Source organism: Chenopodium quinoa, unplaced genomic scaffold (genome assembly GCF_001683475.1).
Source record: "Chenopodium quinoa cultivar QQ74 unplaced genomic scaffold, ASM168347v1, whole genome shotgun sequence".
Taxonomy (NCBI): Eukaryota; Viridiplantae; Streptophyta; class Magnoliopsida; order Caryophyllales; family Amaranthaceae; genus Chenopodium; species Chenopodium quinoa.
In genome coordinates, this window is record NW_018744656.1 from 209,070 (window position 1) to 230,273 (window position 21,204).

The 21,204-nt window shown below is 34.1% G+C and overlaps 1 protein-coding gene across 1 annotated transcript; it reads left to right on the forward strand.

Annotated features, from left to right (window-relative positions):
• Window positions 1-8,827: 8,827 nt before the first annotated feature.
• Window positions 8,828-16,846, forward strand: LOC110701720 (probable beta-1,4-xylosyltransferase IRX14). Its single transcript, XM_021879349.1, has 3 exons — window positions 8,828-10,037; window positions 10,321-10,869; window positions 16,122-16,846. Exons 1-3 carry the CDS (start codon window positions 9,319-9,321, stop codon window positions 16,363-16,365), a joined length of 1,512 nt encoding a protein of 503 aa, XP_021735041.1. The 5' UTR covers window positions 8,828-9,318; the 3' UTR covers window positions 16,366-16,846.
• The last annotated feature ends 4,358 nt before the right edge of the window (window positions 16,847-21,204 follow it).

Sequence of the window (21,204 nt, forward strand, 5' to 3'; positions counted from 1 at the left end):
TATTTGGGCTACTTTAGTTAGCCTAAATATTCAATAAATCACACCCTTTACTTCAGGTTATCAGGTCGGGTTCGGGTTGACCCGACTGGATTTTGACCCGAAGATAATTTCGGGTTAAGTCGGTTTTTTTTGGGGTTGGAATTTTCAACCTTAACCTAACCCATTTAATTTCAAGTCGGGTTTCGTGTCGACCCATTTAAGTTTTCGGGTCTAAAATCTCAACCCTAACCCGCTATTTTCAGGTCGGGTTCGGGTCGGGTCAGTTTTTGCCAGCCCTAGTGGCAACCCTCTTTCTGACGAGGTCAAACTTAAAAGTCAACCCGTCCTTCAGAACCTTGAAGAAGTCTGTATAAGCCACATCGTCAGACTGAACCACCTGACGTATGACCGAAGTCCTTCTCTATCCCTCTGCTGCACAGCACCCAAGTCAAGACTTGTTTTCTTGGCAGGTATATTCATAGAGAAGTTAGAAGCAAACAAAAACGCAAGCGTCTTGAAGCTATTGATACAACCGGCTGGCAAATTGCCAAACTGTTGTTGGGCGATGACCTTCAATGTAGCCGGGAAGCATCAGCACCAGGTGGCGTCATCCAACCCCTGCAAATACATGAGGTTGGTGTAGGCCATGAGGTGGTCTTTAGAGTTGGTGGTACCATCATAAGTACCCACCAAAACATTTTTAAACCTTGGCTAGTTGTGCCGCCTCGGTTATTTCCCTGGAGAACGCAGAAAGTTGTTCCCAAAGTTTTAGCAGACAGAGCTGCCAGTCCCAAGGTTGGACGTTTTGTGACGCCTGACCCCCAAAGAGGTCCGGTTGCATGTAAGGTTGTCCATTTGGCATGTATGGCTGCTGAGGCACATATGGGGCCGAATGGATCATCTGAGGGCGAGTGTGGACGGACGAGGCGCCTGACTGGCTCTCTCGTATAGATTGAGAATACCTCATCGAGGTATTCTTGAAGCTGTTTGGGAAACTCGACGTTGAAACCGACTCAGACAGTTATTGATTTTTCTTTTTCTAGGTGTAAAGGCGAGCATTAGAAAATGTCCTCTTGGTGCCATCTGACGAACATGCCGAATGACCTTCTTCTTCTCTTTCTCGGGGAAGCGGAACTTAGACAAATCAATCAAGGGCCGAGTCCCCTCGTTTGTGTTAGGATGTGGAGTGGGCTCTCGGTCCCTGACAGACTTGTTCTTCTCAGAATGAGAAGGCTTCTTGGCCAACTGACCCTTGTTGAGACCAACCGTCTTCTTGGAGATCAGGTCCTTCATTTTGTCATGAATTTCATGAACTCGTCTCGGGTGATGTGAGCAGACTGTCCTGTCGCTTGGGGCTGGTCGGATGACTTACTCGGACCTGCCTGACCATCGTCTCGTTCCTTGTTTTCTTTGGAACGGATGCGCCTTGTAATGAGGGATCCATCTGCGGCCGTATATGTTTCGACCTCTGATTCCGTATCATGGTCTGCCGTAGGCTGCTTATTCTCAGGAAGCGGTATAGTCTCTTGAGAAACCATCTTAGAGGTACTCTCCCCACAGACGACGCCAAATATTTCGGGGTTTTCTATGTCCCTCAGGAGAGTTACGTCACTAAGCCTGGATTCTAGGCACCTGTACCTGCAAGATAATGGAGACTGCAGGTGGTAGGAGATCCATTTCCGATGATCAAGTTAGAATCGGTCGAAGAATGTAAAAAGGTGTGGAAAAGGTAAAGTGAGATCAGGTGTTTTCTCTGATGTAAGAGAATTTAATGTTTGTAATAAATGAAAGTGTCCATGAAATGGGGAAAATCTCCCTATTTATAAGGTCATTGAAAAAGGTGTCCTTTCTTAGGTCATCTTGACCTAGATTTGGTGGGCTGGGCCGTTTTACGGCTTACTCGGGAATTGGGCCGTGAAGGCTGCCTCTTTCCTTTACTGATTGGGGATGTCACGTGTCAGCTAGTGAGTGGCCCTTATTGGACTTGTCTTGGGGTGACACGTGTCCCATTCTAATTGGGCCACATAACATGGGTATTTTTACCCAAATCACCATTAATATTCATATAATTTGTACGTAATGTCTTTTATTTTTTTGGTTTAATTTTTTTCATTTTTTTTTTTTTTTTGGTTTTTTTGAACCATCAATTTAGTTACAGTATCATAGTATGATCTAAAAAGTTATGTAGAGCATAATTATCAGCGGCAAATGTTTGCAAATCTTGAGCGTGAAAATTGAATACTAGTAGTAGTGCAGCAAATAATACTTTATTCTGTAATTCTGTTTAAGTGGACTAAACTTAAATTCTTAATTGCTGGAATACGGAGTATTAATCTGATTGCTGACAAGATTTGTCGGGTCTTTGACTAATGTTTTCAGTGGTGGGACCCACTAAAGTTGAATTTTATTTTTAATAAAATAAAACAAATCAAATGTAACGAAAGAAGTAGCGACAAACGACAAAGCATTGTGGGATGGGAGACTGCATGTTGACTTAAATTTGTCGTTTCAAATACGTAATTTTTTTTTTTTTTAAAATTAAGAAAAGGACTCAATTCCTTGTAAGTTTAGTCAGTACAGCTTCGCATGTCAATGTTTGAAAATAGAGAAAAAAATTAAGGAAATTGCTCTACTCTCAAACAAATGTAGTTGGGTGAGTCTCGAAATCGTGACCTTAAAACACAAGGTAAGTTTTCCACCGACAACACGAAGCTTTGCTTGGTCCAAACATATAAATTATGGAGTAGCTCTTTAATTTTTGGTTGTTCAATGCAGGGGCTATTTATAGTAAAATACTTATAATATGTTTTAACAAATAAGGAGTTTGAAAGGAAGACAAAGGGGTGAACCAACCAATAGAGTTAAAGAAATTAAGTCAGAGGAAATATGAATGAATTTAAGTTGGTTACATTTAATAAATTATTTAAAAGTACTTATTTTTATCATAAATTTTATACTTATACATTGTAAAAATTAGATTAAAAAAAGTAAAGGAGAGTATAACATGTGGTGCTATTTCTTTGCCTTATTATAGACTAGTATAGAGTAGTACTCCGTGATTTAGCACTATATATGTTTCATTATTCTCCTCATGTGTCATTCTTTTTAATGCATGTACTATGATTTTCAGTCATTTCAGATACTAGGCCATTATATGGAATTATGGAGTACATTCAATCCTCATGCTTTGAGATATTTGAAGAGTTCTGAAACAAATGTCAAAAAGATTTTATTGTTTTATTAGGTTTGACTGTTTGATTAATTGATCGATTTATAGTAGGTTGGTTGAACTTTTTCAACATTTCAACCATGCATGAAATTTTTGTAGTTGGGATTTAGAAGGAAGGATAGCAAGAATAATATCAAAGTCAAATAGCATAAGCTACTATTGTTATTATATATAGAGTTTGAATTCTTACACTCCCCTTTTTAAAAAAAGAAGTATGCATGGTAGATCGTACAAAGTAGTAATTAATTGCAATTATACTGTAATTAAATTTATGAAGTATGCATGGGATTTATAATCATGCACTATAATACTCGATCATATTATCGTTGACTTAGAGTTACTCAACTAATGCATCAAACTATTAATAGTGTTGTTATTTTTCCAATTTTCTATACTATAGAATGCCATACATAATTTTGAAATTTCATGTGGGTATTAAACTTGTTAATTTACTTTGTATATGGACTACAAAATATTTTAACAAACGATAGTTTCTTTTTTGACATATATACAAGTTTAAGTAATCAAATATTCAACAAGTATAATCATTTGATTGAATATGAAACTTTGATTTTTATACCTTTCTTTGTTATGACGCATCACGCATGATACCTAACTTTCGAGTTTTAATTTTATTTCATAAATTACACTTCTTAATATCATTTGCACAACGGCACAAGTGCATTATTTTACTCTGTTTTTGAGGAAAGTAGATGCGCTAATGTATAATGTGAACGTCTAATGCTTATGCTTAAGGAAAGGAGTTAACTTGCTTTATTAGAAACCCTCGATTTTAAATTTATAGATCATGTAGTTAAGCCGAAATTTATTTATTTGTACTAATAATTGGCCTCTTCTCTTAACATTTGTCACTTCGGTGAATAGAGAAGTAACTATTATAGCGCATATTTAGCTTTAAAATAGTATGACATCGTTGACTTTTTGCTTTTCTCGTGCCGAAGAGGGAGACATTAGTAGGGAAGACTCTTCTCATGGTAAAAAGAATTATCATATATTCTCAATTTAATATGGGATATATGAAAATTTATGGTCAAGTGGGGATTGATTGTTCGAGTCATCTGATCTATATATATTTTCATAATATTTATTTTTGTACACTTTTTAGCCTTTTATAAAATATATATAAAGATTAAGTGGATACTAAAAAAATGAAAAATAGTTGAACTATTTAGTAACGAAAGAAATACATCACTACTATATTATAGAGCGGTGAATAAGGATTTCTCTTTTAAAAAATTCTTCTAATTAACACATTAGACTAGATTATATAAATGAATTGTTTGGAGTTCAAGAATAATTTTGCTATCAAATATGATATAAAATTTTTTCATAAATATAAAATTATACTTCATATATATCAAACATGATTCAGGACGTACATACAATTAAATTTATAATATCGTATCACTATGTAGTGGATTTATTTTTAATTAATTATTCTTCATTCTAATTATATACATACTAATATACGGTATAATAAATAATAATGGTCCCCAAATCCGTGATTAAACTAATCAAGTGTGTGAAAGGCGTAGTCAAGTGCGCAACATGTTGGGTGGCTCAACCTTGAAGACATCGAGATGGAGAGGGATGTGTAAATGTGTAATAGATATGACCAAAAGGTCCACGTGATCCATGCACTATAAACATGACAAAACTTGCCTTAATAAAACTTTGTATTGGTCATCAGACAAAAATCTCAAGTCAAAGACGGCAAAGCATTCGTAAATTAAAAGCTGCGAAATTTCAAACTGCTCGCATATGTTTTTGTTTCAAAGAAATATATACGATGGCAGTGCCAGATTAATAAAGGAGTCTTCGTCGTCGTCGTAGAAATGCCGCCGAATTTGGAAAAGCGCGCAAAGAGAATACGTGATGGAGTTGGCTACTCCTACTCGTGTAACACCATGTCCAAATCGTCGAATGTTGTACATTTATTTTCGAGTAGGTCACTTCCAATTTAATATGCTTAACCCAAGTGATGGAAGTGGCATTCTTCATCCAAGAAATAAGCTTACATCATCTATCTGACTGTCTCTCTCCTAAATTAATATTTAGTACTCTGATGGAGTCTTAATATACATGACATGTACATGGATCGCACTGATTTGTACAAGTATAATAGTATAATAATTGTTAATTTTGAAGGTGCTTCTATCGGAATTTACCAGCGGAAAACCCAATTTTATTTTATTTTTTATTTATTTTATTTTTTACGTTTTTTTAGGTTATAATAATGTCTCCCTCGAAAGAAAGGGTTTATGTCTTTCGAAATACAATGTTTTTTTAACCTCCTTCGAAAAACAAGGTTTTATTTGCGCTTAATAGGGTCTCTAGTTGTACGGGGCTACGATTGATTATGGCTCGAATTCGGTTTATGAAATCAGCACAAGAAATTTCTTTCTCACAAAATTATGAAGCGGCGACGAATCCACTCAAAAAGTTGTATGATACCACGAATTGGAAATGTGCCGAAGTGTTGTATCTATGTATTAGGATTCTTAGCTCTTCCCCGATTAATTCTTGTTTGATTTTGTTATTTGTGTTTTCATTGTCATTAATTGTCAATTGTAGATGTCATATGGTTTTATTTTATGAAATTTAAGGTCCTTTAGGACTTCTTTCAAAAAAAAAAAAAAGGGTATAATAATATAGTATATATGACAATATGATATCATTTTTGAATTTTGACTGTTTATATCTCTAATTATGTCAATTGTAGAAAGTTATTGTTTTGATATGAAGTACTTTATAACATATATATATATATAGTTTCCCTACACATTGATATTCCTTTGGTTCTTTCTTTATAAATATTGTTATTTGATTAATTTGTTTGAATGAGTTACTAAGGCCCTATTCTTTTGAATTTTTGGGCAGAGCAGAGCAGGAGTTAGCAGAGCAAATTAGATTTCAGCACGGTAGAGCATTAATGTTGTTGTTGTTGTTGTTGTTGTTGTTGTTGTTGTTGTTGTTGTTGTTGTTGTTGTTGTTGTTGTTGTTGTTGTTATTATTATTATTATTATTATTATTATTATTAACAAGTGCACACCGCTGATTTAGGTGGATGAAATATTAAATATCAATAATTAATAATTATTATTATTGTTTTTTTAAACACATTATTTATTACCATTGATACAATATTAATTATTATTATTATTAAATATTAATTATTATTATTATTATTAATTATTATTTGAAAACAGAGCACAACAGAGTAAATTTGAGCAGAGCAGAGCAGCTCTAAAGAAAAGGGCCTAAGAGGAGAGATGATTCTAACCTATGATGCATACACGCCTACACGGTCTCTCAACCTTGATACGGACTACAAAATAGTATTTAGTACTTCATTCGTTTCTTAATATATGCAATAAGTTGACTTTTGAAATTAAGCAAGGAAAGAAGTAATTACTAAAAAAAACTTTTATTTAAGTTGAGCCAACAAGTGGATGCTGGATGTATATTTAAAAAAAAAAAAAGGCAACCTGGTATACCAGGCCATGTACCCTGTATAAACTCCTGGCCCTGGTTTATTAGCTGTATAATCCTTTAGCCATAATTTATTATGAGCACGAAGTAATACATTTAGTCACAAATAGTTGGACCTTGCCTGTCAGTCATTTGGTCATTACTCACTCATTGGGTCAAACGAGTAGGGTGGTCCAATAAAGATGTTACTTTTGCCGTTTACGAATATCAAATCCAAACAAAAAACGGGCCTGGGCTATTCTGTTTGTGTTGGCCCAGCCCATTGAATAAATCATTAATTTGTAGTTTGTATGATCTATGACTGTACTTCGACTACTTTTTTTTAATTATTTTTAAAAAAAATTTGATTTTCAATATTTTTAATTTATTTTTAATTAAATTTCTATGTTATATTGATCAATTAAAGCACTAAAAAAACAAATTGATAATTTTAGGCGACAAGGCGTTATGAAAGATTCAAATTCAATAAATTACTCGGTTAAAAATATAGAGTACTTTTTTTACCTTCGGTATGTCGTTCTTTATTTCTACTAATATATATCAATTGATAAGTTGTTTTTAACTTTTGATTCATACAAAGTACTGTATAAGCTTAGTAAAAGTGGAATTAATCAAGTGAAATTTGGAAAATGATTGAGGATAACTAAACATAATTATTGTTAAATTATGTATTTATTGATCATACTTTTTTTTCGTAGTTGATCATAAAATATTGTATTGCTATATGCCTATATGTACATCTTTTCCACACCAGCACATAAAATTAGCTAGGCTTTAGAACTAAGATAAGTGCGATATTGACTATGATGGTTGGGAATTTCTCAAGTTATGCCTAATGGGTTGTTATCAATAATCCAATGTAATGTGAATTAGAGATTCAATGATCCACGAGTATATTTTGTAGGGATGATATTAATTAAACCAAGTGAAATAAGTGTACTTAAGTTCCTGTGATTAAGACTGACCTATGGTTGTTTAAATAGATCTTTCTATTGGTAAGTTGAAACTTTGTTTTGTTCTGTAAAAAAAACATGAGCCTATTTGGCAATTAGTTATGAATTAACGTATAATAGTTGTTATTGCTTGTGTTTAAATGTATGGTAGATCGTTGTTAGTTGATAAATTCTTCATTGTGTAATAGGGCATTGGCATAATATGTATTACAGCTAGGTAAATTATAATGATTTTTGTTTAGTTTCAAACAAAAATGTTGTTTCACATTTGTAAACCTCTCCAAGTTTAACCTTTTGAAATCAAATCTTTCTCTAACTCCTCTTCTTACTAAAAAGTTTAATTTTTAATCTGTACCAATTAGTTTGGGCCTATATTTTTTACTAAAAGGCCCACACTTTTTCCACGAAAATGGCTTAACTCAGTCCATCAGTTGTGTTCAAGGAAAACGTATCGTTGTTTTAAGTGAAAAACAAACTTAAAGTAAAAAAACAAATGCACTTTAAAAATCTATATTTGCATTCATATTTTAGGCATTTAGGTTAACAAAAGCTCTCCAAACTCCTATGGCCAATATGTTCCCTTACAATTTACTCCGCATAGTCTATTTTTTACACTTGAATTTATTTTCTTCTTATATCTTAATTTATAGACATATTTACGTACCTCGAAGTAAAAGTTATTTTCCCAACTAATAATTTTCGTATGTGTTCAAAAATTTGTGCCCAACTCATTGTTTTATTAACAAAAGTATGGCTTAATTATGTAAAAAAAAACTGTGAATAGTAACCTTTGCATTGGAAATTTGCATTTTAGATAAAAAAAAATAAAAATAATAATAGCTTGCATCATCTATAATAATTGTTCTTAAAAAAAAAAAAAAAGAATCAGTTGCATGGATACAAACTACTAAAATAATTACGTAAATAATACAAATAAAGAATAATAGGATGCCAATTTAGATTATTGGACAGCAGGGTTTAGGACTTTGGGTCGAGCCGAATTTAATTTGAGTCATTCTAATATATTAAGGCAAAAAATTAATACCATATACGAAGTAGATCAAATTTCAAAATTTCATATTTGGCCGGAACTAATCGAATCAAGTGAGTATAAATGTATAATTAGAAACTAATGGACTCCTACTCCGTAACAAATTACTCGTACTAGCAAAATGTCGAAATTAGTACACGGAGTACATGTGAGTTGAGAGACTAGTGACTAAAAAAACCAACCCATTTTCATTTCAGTTTGATTGCTATTATCGCCACCCGAAATAAATTCTGGAAAATCTCTCTCCACTTTTGTCCGATTTCTTTCCTTATTTACAGATTTTCTTCCATGTCCAAATATTAAAAAAAAAAATCCCTTTTTTTGTTATTCAAACAATTTCTTCACCAATCTTAGCACAGACAATACCAGCAACAACACACAGAAAAGCAGTAGGTGCTAGAAAGTGACCATCAATCAAACTCCCCCCCAAATTCTCTCTCCTCCATTCTTAAATCTCAAGTTTTCTTCCAACAATTCTATTTTTCTGGTTGATTGCTTAATCTTACCCACCCACCTCTTTCCTACCGTCTCTTTAACTCCATCATCAACTTTCATCCGCCATTGTTATACCCTTCAAGCTCCCCCCATTAAAAATGAAGCAGCTCTCTCTGCTTCAACAACAACAAGCTACTCGCCGGAGTAACAGTTTCAGGTCAGTAGACGGCGGCGGAGTTGACGGAGCTATGAAATCTCCGGCGACATTATTCTGGGTTTTACTTCATGGGTTATGCTGCTTAATTAGTCTTGTTTTAGGTTTTCGATTTTCTCGTTTAATTTTTTTCCTTCTATTTTCATCGACTTCTACTTCTCCAAACTCTTCATCTTCTACTATTACAGTACCATTTTTCAGAACCCTAGAAACTCGATCTCCGGCGATTCTTCAACCGCCGATTCCGGCGAATCGGACGGTGGCGAGTCGGGTGGTTGTCGGGCGACATGGGATCTTGATCCGACCATGGCCGCACCCGAATCCGGAGGAAGTGATGCGCGCTCATCGGATTCTGGAAAGAGTTCAGAAAGAACAGAGGATGCAATATGGTGTGAAGGAACCTAGGACTGTAATTGTGGTCACTCCTACTTATGTTCGAACTTTCCAGGCTCTTCATTTGACTGGTGTTATGCATTCTCTTATGAATGCTCCTTACGACGTCGTTTGGATCGTCGTCGAGGCCGGTGGACCTACTAATGAGACTGCTACATTGATTGCCAAGTCCAGGTTGAAGACTATCCACACTGGATTTAACCGGCAGATGCCGGTGTCTTGGGCAGATCGTTACCGGGTGGAGGATCTTATGAGGGTTCAGGCATTGAGGTGAGTTGTTTGATTTTTAGTTGATTTATTGATTGATGTTTTGATTGGTGTTGGTAATGTTGAAAAATTTAGTGGCATATGATTTGAATTTTGTTGCTTTAATATATTTGTTGATTAATTGTATAATTCTCATTTGGAATTGGATAGATTCTGGAAATAGTATGAATTGTAATTTTTATAAATGTGGCATTTTGATTTTAATGTATCCAAGAGCATTGCTTATGTGATAATGTTAGAAAGTGTAATTGAATTTTGATGATGGTTAATTTTGTGCTGGAGGCAGATTGGTGAGAGACCGGAAATTGGATGGTCTAGTGGTTTTTGCTGATGATAGTAATATGCATAGTATGGAGTTCTTTGATGAGGTGCAGAAAGTGAACAATATTGGGGCTCTTTCTGTTGGGATTCTCGTGCATTCAGGTGATCCTAACGAGCCTTTGCAAACGGAGAAGATGGAGAACGAAGAGAGTTCATTGCCTATCCAGGGTCCATCATGTAATGCATCGGACAGTTTAGTAGGTTGGCACACTTTTGATACAAGTCCTTATGTAGAGAAGAGCTCGGTTCACATTGGAGACATAGGGACTGTTTTACCAAGGAAGGTTGAATGGGCTGGGTTTGTGTTAAATTCAAGGTTGCTTTGGAAGGATAATGTTGATGATAAGCCGGAATGGATGAAGGATTTGGATGTTTTGGCTGATGAGAGCGTAGAAAGCCCCCTTTCACTACTGAAAGATCCCTCTGTAGTAGAACCTCTTGGAAGCTGTGGCCGCAAGGTTTTGCTTTGGTGGCTTCGCGTAGAAGCTCGAGCTGATAGCAAATTTCCTCCTGGGTCAGTTGCTCACCTTTGCTTTTCTTTATTATAGTCATGTTATTGATGATTTTAAAATTATTATTTCATTTGACGTCCCTCCTTGCCTCAATTTACCCATAGTCCGTGCTTTGCTTTTGTTGAATCTTGAATAGCTGTTTAACCTTTTTAAATACCGGAACTGTTTATCATCTTATAAGATCTGGTTACCCCTGAACTGAAAAGGAAGGTAGAGGTTAGAAATATATTTCAGTTAAGATCAGCATTCAATGATTGTCCTTTTCAATTACTCCAGTTAAGATCATCTTGCAATTATTGGCCTTTTCAATTACTGTAGTTAGATCTAGGGGGTGAGCAAAGCGGGTACCCGGTCAAAAGTTTAGGATCCGAACCTGAAATTGGTTGGGACCGGGTCCTAATATTTGGAACCGGAATTGGAACCGGTACAACCGGGTCCTAAAATTTAGGAATTGGAATTGGTTCCACCGGGTAACGGTTCCGATTCCGGGTACCCACTTATATATATAAGTGTTGAAATATAATACAAATCATAATATTTTTTTTGGTGTATTTTTACTTTTAGCATTTAATACTTATATTTTTATATACATTAAACTATTTTAATTATATTAAATATTAATTTTTTTTTTTTATTTTACTAATTAGTTACGTTCAACATATTTTTTTGTTAAATATATTTTGTACAATATATGTTGGGTAACCGGTATTGTAGAGCGGAGAGAAAAATCTAGAAGTTTTAGGGTTTTGTTTGATAGTGGGTTCAGAGTTTTATAAGCAATTGGGCTTAGAAATTAAAATGGGTTGTACATAACTCTTTAGTTTCTTAAAAATACAAACAATCCACATACTATATCATATACAACCGGGTACCCAGTGGGTACCGGATCCAAAATTTTAGGATTTGGAACTAGAACCGGTTACGACTGGGTCCGAAATTTTAGACCCGGTCCTGGAACCGGTGAGACCAGTTCTGGGTCTGGACCCGGCGGGTCCTAACCGGTTCCGGGTCCAATACCGGTACCCTGGATCTTTGCTCACCCCTAGTTAGATCAGCTTGCAATTATTAATTGGCATAGCTTTTAACAATGTTTATGCATCTTATATTGTAAGGTAATAAAAAAAGCAATTATGAGTTAACTTGCTATTTGATATTACTTCTTTTTAGGGATGTGCACCCTTCTAACTCCCATTTAATTCTTGTAGATCTAGATAGAGCAGGAAAAATCTATATGATAAAGAATTAAAGATAAATTATATTGGTGGCTTGGGATTTGGTTCAATGAATATTTCAATGATGCTCAATGTTGTAATCCAACCTCTGAATGATTGATTACAAGGATACCCTGACTTTTGAGACTTTCATCTTATCTTTACTTGAGGTGGCATGACTAATGGGAGGGGTGGAGGGGAAGATGTTGACTAGAAATGATTCTATTGGTCGCGGGAAGTCGTTTGGTAATATTGTTGGTCTTGGTCATAAAAAGGTAAAATAAAATAAGATAATAGAATATGTGGATCACTCTAAAATGAGGTAGGCTAGGATGAAGTTGTTTAACTCGATAGCTGGAGAATTCAGTTGCTTGACTCTCAAACTCAAGCACCCCTAGGAGGAAATTGTGTTGTAAAGAAGGAAGTGGAAAATAAGTTGATATATGCTGTAGTATTTTGTAATTGCCAAAAAAAGGTTGACCCTTGGCTGTGATTGAAATGAAGCCATTAAGCTGACTTATAGTCTATATCTATCTAGAGAATTCTTAGCTTAGATGAGATCGTCTCACACTAATTTAAAATTATCAAGACTTTAAAAGTTACCCTTCAACATTGTAACAATCCTCCCCTGAAATTATATAAAGTCTCCCTCATATTAGAGACCATCTCATACAATCAATGTGGCGCTGCATGCTTATTCAAATATCACTCTTGTTTCTAGAAGAGACCGATCTGACAGTCATGTTTTCCAAATTTATATCCCTTAAAAAAATTAAGATTTCATCCATTTTACATATTCTGTCTAGAAATATATATATGCCCACGGTGTATGTGGATTTTATTTCTCGATGGAGTATATTAATGTGGCTTTGGTATGTAACATGGACTCGATTTCAGTGCATTCCGTTCTCGCTGGAATCTAGCCGAAATTAGACAGAGATTCCTTGTCACTTTGTGCGTGTGTTTTTTTTAATTATCTCGAATTGTTTTCTTGCCCTTTGGTTTTAGCTCTTAGGTTGATAACTGGGAAAATCCATTGTGAAATATTTGTCGACTCTTTAACAGAAGTCTATATCACCCTTGGATGTATTTTCCAGTACCTAATTTTTATGGCTCTCAATGTTTTCTTTTCCCATTTCATATCATTACATAGGCACTTAAGACTTTAGCTAAATTGGTTAGCCAAAGTACTTAACACATTTTCACCATCACGGAGCATCAAGGTCGTCTTTTGACAAGTCAGTTATTATTATAAAATAAATTTGGCAAATGCTTTGCATTTTTAGGATTTAGTACATATACTTTTTGTTTGATTTTCTCCATTTATGAAATATCAAATAGCCTACATGTGTAGCATTGAATGTTGATTACCTACTTTAAAGCCAATTTTATTAGATTTGTCTGGCTAACTTTAGACGAGATATGAACAATGAATAAAAAAAATTGTCATCTTTGAACGAGATCAAAGATTTCTCGTGTGCCCTTGGGCCTCATATTTGTAAATCTAGTGACATTTCAGATGTGCAACTAAATAAGGGCAGCTTTCTACGCATTCGGTGTGATATTTGTGCTTTTGGTGGTGATCTATCTTTGTAATTTTTAATTGATTGGAGATGAGTTGGATGACTCCTTCCTTAACGATGAATTTTATTTTGAAAAAAACACATCCCTGTTCCAAATTGACGTGTATGTATTGTTCTAATATTATGAACATATACTGATTTTAATTTAATGGTTGAGCACTTGAGCAGCAAAAATTAACATTCAACTCAAAAAATACGTACATAGCAATAAGTTTGTAACCTTTAAGCTATATGTTCATAATATTTGAACTAAATGATTATCTGGGACCAATGTCATGGTCCTGGGCTCATGATATAATAATTGGGTTTAATACATTGCCAATATGCGTCCCATTATATCGCTTGCTCCCAAGCCACTTCTTGTAAATATGTGAGCATTTGTCCTAGGCAAAAAAAAAAAAAAAAAAAAAAAAAAAAAAGTGTGCCAAGGCATGATAGCTAGTCTACCATCTAATTCAACGACTTCAAATTATTGAATTAATGTGTGGTATCTTTCAAAAATAATAATCATTGTGATAAACGGGCCTGGGCCGCACTCGCTACGAGTGTCCACTTACAAGTCCAAGAAGGTTCCTCCTCAAAACCATATAGCAATGAGGGAAGTAGCCCCTTAGCCTTATAAAGTGGACACAACTTTCTCTTTTCTTCGGATACACTTCCCAACACTTTTACACTCTTTTAATGTGGGACAACATTTTCACTAACATGTGGGTTTGCTCATGGGCTCAACACATTGAATAAATAATACCAAAAGACTCATTTCCTGTTTTTGCTAGATTTATTTCAAATTATTTATACTGCACATACACTATAAACATGTAGATTGACTGTCATTGACCATGCACATTTATCCTCCTTGCCATTGCTAGAGAATATGACAAAGGGCTTAGTTTGGAAATAACATATTCATACATACTAGTCTGGACTATAGACAGCCTGTTTTCACAAGAATTCTAAATGCCCTTGCATTTGCCTGAATGGGTTGAACAAGATTTTGAAATAATATGCTTACATGAGCACATGACTTTCAGCTAGTTGTTTGGAAATAATCGCCTGGTCAGAGGTAAAACATGTTCACCACCCTATATCTTCCTAGTAGTGAAACATTATTAGTTCTTGTTGTTGTATATTTGTGGATCTGTGTTTTATAATTCGGGATTTGGCTGCTCATATTCACTACTTGTAGTTGTTCTGCTTGATGGTTTGTTGCCTTGAGTGCTAAGGTCTAGAGATGGGTAGTGTTTATATAATGTGTGGTTTTGGGACGCTCTCTTAAAACTACCTCTAAAATGTTTGGCCTAATTACCTCATATACTGTGTTCCTAAAAATTATTTGCTGCTTTACCATCTTGTGTGTCATGTCAGGTATATCGTATGTGCTAAGAGTAGCTTGATATCTTGATAGGTCATTCATTATCTTAGCTTTGGGGAACTATCTTGCAGTTTGGCATTTTTTTTTTCTTCAGATTTTAACTGTGATGTTCGTTCTGTTTGCATGAGCCACACCTTTCACTGTAGTGTCATTGTTTGGAAAGCTACCTCTTGTGCAATGTTTGCAATCGTATACTCTTACTTGAGCTGGATAACGGTAGCCTAGTTGATAGTAAGACCCTTATAACCCGGTTATCACAGGAGAGGTGATAGATACTATACTTGGTGCTAGGGTGCCCTGAGCCTAGGAGAAGTGGGTTTTTTTTTTTCCTCTCCCTCTAGTATACCTTTGCCTTGTGATTATCAACTTTTCCAGTCTCCCAAACAATTAAAAACTGTAAGTTCCCCTTCTAAGGAGGTCTTCCAGTGTTGAGTGCGGATAGGGGTGCGTCCCTCATTCAACTCCTATTGTCAGTAATTGTATTGTAAATATTGAGGACATAAATATTGAGGACACTGCCTTCAGAATAAAAAAAATTATAATAATTAAAGGATGCTGCCTATAAATCCTAATTAGTTCACCTTGCCATCTATCTCATAATGTCTACTCTTCCTAGGAGCTATATGTTGGTAGAGCTTTGGCATAGAATGCAGGCAATTAAGATAATTTTCTTTCAATATTTGGTTATTGCTGAAAATGCTGCATATCCAAGGTGGATAATTAGTGAACTGTTCATGAAGTGTTTTCCCAAACATGATATGAAAGTGAAGCCAACTTTATGCCAAAATCATATTACCAACCAGCAGTTTAGCTGCCTCTGTCATCTGAGGACAGTTCAGCTGATTCCAGTTAGATGTATTTTTGATGTTCACACTGTTTATTGATGTCCCTTGGCATATCATATAACAATTCTTTGATTAGTAATTTAGTACGCCACTACATATTTGGGGGCTGTCTGTCTATTGAGAAGAATATGCTTTCCTTTTCTGCCTACATCTTCGTTCCAATCAGATATGAACATTTATTCAGTATATAATGTGGGGTTTTTTTTTTTTTTTTTTTTTTTTTTTTTTCTTTTTTTCATGCAGATGGGTAATTGATACTCCTTTAGAGATAACCGTCCCTGCTAAACATACACCATGGCCAGAAATTCCTCCTGAACTCCCGTCCAATGAGAAGGTGATAGCTACTGAACAGCAGCACTTTGTCGAAGAGCGTGTTGTGAAACGGCCTCCAAAAACTCGAACCAGAAAAAGAAGTTCACGCAGTAAGAAAAAGCGTGAAGCTAGAGTTGCAGAGACAAGATTTTCTTCTAGAAATACAGGAGATTAGTAAGAACCTTCTTTTTCAGGGATATCTTCTTATTGATTGCACCCTTATTGTTTAGTCCCATATTCCGAGCCCTCGTACATGAAAGAGATCCAGCGGAAAGCAGTCAAAACATATACAACCTAGTATATAAGCAGAAGTTCAAGATGAGGTTTTGTAAAATTGGGTTGGTTGATAGTGTGTATTTAGTTTTCATCCTCATTTGGTTAATTCTTTTTCTTTTTCTTTTCTTTTTTTAAATTTTTCTCCACCTTTCTGCATTTTTTATTTTAAATTTTGGTTGAGTGTTCTTAGGGTTCTTAAGCAAGGCCTGTCAACAAGTTAATCTACCTTCTTGCCCTAGGAAACCATTTGTATTCATACATCCTTCAAATCTATACATACCACCCCTTGATATACAGATTTACAGATTGGGCTTGCAAATTTCGATGAATGATTGATTATGCTGCTATGAATGAAAATTAGAAATGGGATTGTTTGTGCTCTTATTCCTCTTAATTAGAATGTTTGCATTGCTTTATTATATAGATTGGTACATGGTATATTACAAGCATAAAACGAAAGGGAGGCTACAAATTGCAACAAAATAAAAAAAAAAAAAAAAAGAAAGAAAGAAAGTTAACTACCTTAAACTTGAATACGATGTGTGCATTAAGTATTTCGTATTTGGTCATTGGGTCCAAATACCAATCATGAGTACATACTTCGTATGAATTATACATTAACTTGAGAATGGCATAAAAATTAATGAGAATTGAAATAATTGAGAAGAGTTGACGTTCGTTTTCTTTTTTAATGTTTTGGTATCAAAGTGTCCCACTATTTAAAGAGAGAACAGCGTTAAAAAGAGAACAACGTGTTTTCTATGTGGTAGACTGACACACATAACAAAACATTGACTGGGTAATCCCTGACTGAGTAATCCTTGACTGACCGAGTAATTCCTAACTGGATAATCGTTGACCGATCAAGTAATATTTGACCAAGTAACCCCTAACTAAGTAACCCTTGACCTACCGAGTGATCCCTAACCAATTAACCCCTGCCACATGAAACTTTGTGAATTCTTTTGAGTTGAAGATTTTGATAACCTTTTATTATTGTGTATCTAATTTTGTTAAATTACCAAATAAGGTTGGACTCACTTGGTATGCTTCTTGGGGGTAGAGATTCTTTTTCTTTCTCCTTTTTTTATTGGACAAATTCTTTCTCCATGTATTACAATTATAATATCTCCTTCATTTTTTTTTTTTGTTACATTAGCTTAAAAAATTGATACGGACAAATTATTAAGGCATACAAAAAGTTATGAGTAACTTGGCGAGATATTGCTATAAACTTAGTTTCCTTACAATAAAAATTTCCTGACCCTCAAAAAGTAAAGTATTTGAATTTATTTATTTAAATAAAGTTTCTTCACATAAAATGATAAGATATGATAATGTAATTTGAGCTACTAATGCGATAAATGAACATAAAATAATAAGAAAAGGTAATGTAATAGGTATATCAACCGGGGTAACCTAGAATCTCCAAGGAGGTTGATTTCCTTCACTAGGTTGTAAATCTATGGGAACCGACATATTGCAGATCAGAAGTTGCAGCGCATTTATTTAGCTAAATGCACAGGAAATCCAAATCCAGTTGCACCAGATGGGATCTCTATAGTGGGCACTTCAACTGATTTATATAAAACTTATAAAAAATAAAAAAATGAAATTATTTGTTACAGATCTTAGAAAAAATTATGGCAATAAGATAATTTAGTTGATAAAAAGAAAGTGGTTTATTGAAGTCAGTTTTTGGGAATGAACAACTAACTGCAGTTGTTTGCTGGGAAACACAGACAACGTTAGCAGCAGCCGCCCAAACTACACGATTGGCATGAAATTTAACAGACTGCAGAAAAATATAAAGATTTTTATAATAAGTAACCAAATAATAACGGTTGCTACACTTTCTGTTCAATTTGCTACTTGGTTGGGCGTGCCTTTGCAGACCAAAATAAGATGCACCGTCTCATATCACATGATCTTTTACCGAGTTTCATAAATACTTGTGTTCTTTTGGTGCATATTATCATCGTACGTGCATATATTTATAATCTAATTTTTTAATTCATGATTAAGATAAAAACATTATAATTGAAATTTTTATGAAGAAAGCGTACAATTTTTTTTAACATTTGGTCACTTATTGTATTTTGATCGAGTAAAATTGATAATAAGAGATAAAAATTGATAAGTCTATATGTTAGAAATGTAAGAGAAGAAAATATGACCATATAAGCAATTTTTTATAGCTTCAAGCAATATCTTTTTTGAAACTAGTGTAGATAGAGCAATGTTTTGAGGTCATTCACAAAAGATTATAATGCAAACAAAAGGAGTGGATGCAATACAGAATAGTTAAATAACTCACTACTTTTATTAGCCCATATCACATTATCTAAATGCTTCAATCTAATAGTATGATGTCATAATAATACATATCAAAAATTAATTATACTACATAGTCAACTATGACCCTAATACGTAAATACAACATACATATACATGATATAACAGGATGTACAATAGATACGTGCACACCAGACTAAGGAGTAACTAAAACAAAATCTTATATATGCAAATGGGTGAAGAAGGAGCTCGTTAATAGATTCAGAATCTATTTAATCCAATTATAGAAAGGATTCCATGAACATGGGGATGTCAGTTTATATGAAGAGCTTGTGAGTTGTGATGACGGCATGGTGGTTTTGTGTTTTATTTGCTTTGGAAGCTCATTTCTGACACTATTACATGCTTCTTGGACCTCATCTTTGCTCTTCGATCTCTTTCACAGTATATAGAAGATAATTGATACCCATACATTTACTCTAAAATCTTTTATTTACTTAATTAATGAAAAATAAAAAGATCTGCCGCCCATTAATAAAGATGGGTGAACTGAAATATTCATCCAAAATTTCATGAAAGATTCCAACAAATAGATAAGAGTAACACCAAAAGGAAGGGAAAAATTAGTCAGAATATATTAAAAAAATAAGGTGTATTATTAGTCATTTAATTAATTGATTAATTATGCATTTCTTGTTTGAAAATCATACTAAAATATACAAGTACATTTTCTTTTCTTTATTTTTTAATTGAAATGATATGGTTATTATTTTAGCGCAGTTTACAAAAGAAGTGATGCTCATAAAGTGCGAAGAAAGCAATAAATTGGTTAGCGCCAAACATTTTTTCTTATCAGTAGCTTACACGTAGATATAATAATATATTTTGAGGTGAGCCTGACGACCTAATAGCTACATTTGCTAAAAACGTAATCATTACTCATAAATAAGTGATCTTTTACCGATAAAATCATATTAAAAAGGTTAATAATACGAGTTTGTCTCTCAATTTATCTAGTCTAGTCATAAAATTAAGACATCCTTGCACGATTAAAGGACTTTGGATCCTTGGAAAGCTTCAACCAAACTCATCTAAGTAAATTGGATTGACTGAATCTGCAATCTACAATATGAAAGGTATGTAGTGATTTGGTTACAAGTGGGGAAGGTGGTGTAGTGAGCTTTGTGGATAGGATTCCCCCCAAACAGGTTGGGTTGCAGAGCTTCGTTGCAGTAAAAAATCTTTTTGTTGTAATTTATTTGGCTGCCGAAAGACTACTCTAACCCCAACTAACGTATGTAACCCTACTCTTTGGTTCAACGCTTGTTTATTTCACAAACAATGGGCGTGCTCTAACTTCCAACTAACACTGCAACGTCTGTAACTCTGAAATCTCTAGGCAATCATGCTATATGTATGCACGTCATATATAATAGTAAACTACGAACTCATAACCAAAAATTTACAAGGTAAATTTTGATATGGTAAAATTAATTACCATCTTTGACAAATTATTGTACTCTGTTTTATTGTTGCTTGGTAACTAAATGCGTCGTGCTGGTCAATTAACTTTTTGTCAAACAAAACTACTCCTTAGCTTGTTACAAAATACTCCCTCCGTCCCAATTGTACTTTTCACTTTTTTTTATGTACTTTATTCACTTTCTCCTTTCTAACTTTTGTCTATTATTGTAATTTTCACCTTTTTTTTATGTACTTCATCTATTTTTACCTCCCATTTCTTAAATATCGTGAAAAAAAACAAACAATAACTATATATTGGAACGGAGGTAGTAATTGTATTTTACTCATTATCTTAGAATTTTTCTAGGAAAATTTTGATAATCCTCCAAAATCCTAACCGTAGAACATAAGCGGTTAGTTAATGTGTGAGTCATACTCCAAAAAGGCATCCAAATTCACTTTCAAAATCGCATCACTATTGCGGACTTGCGGAGTACCGCTCTCCCCTTCCCACGTTACCAGCCTTTATACAAGTCCCTAGGGATATGCATATTTTATCTTCTCCCCCATTTCTTTTTAGGCAGTCTCATTTGAAATTTTTTTACTTGTAGATGTTTTTTTTTGAAAATTGAAGAATTACATACTGCCGTATTGGTATTTGGTAGTATTTGTTTGTTGTATTAACATTACTTTATACTTTTATATATATATATATGCAATTATTATGTATATTAATTAATCTATACTATAATTTTAAAACAGGAAGTTGAAAGGATACGTGTCTACTTTCTGTTTTTCATGATTAAAAAAAAATTAATCTCAGAGTGGTGTACTTTTCTGTTTTTTTTTTTTTTTCTTTTTTTTTTTTCCTTTTGAACCTATTATTTCTTTTTCTCTTATCAGTGTTCTTCATCTTATTTGGAAATTTGTTCTTTAATAGTCAGTTCCACATTCCCCTATCCTATTTATCTCACAATAC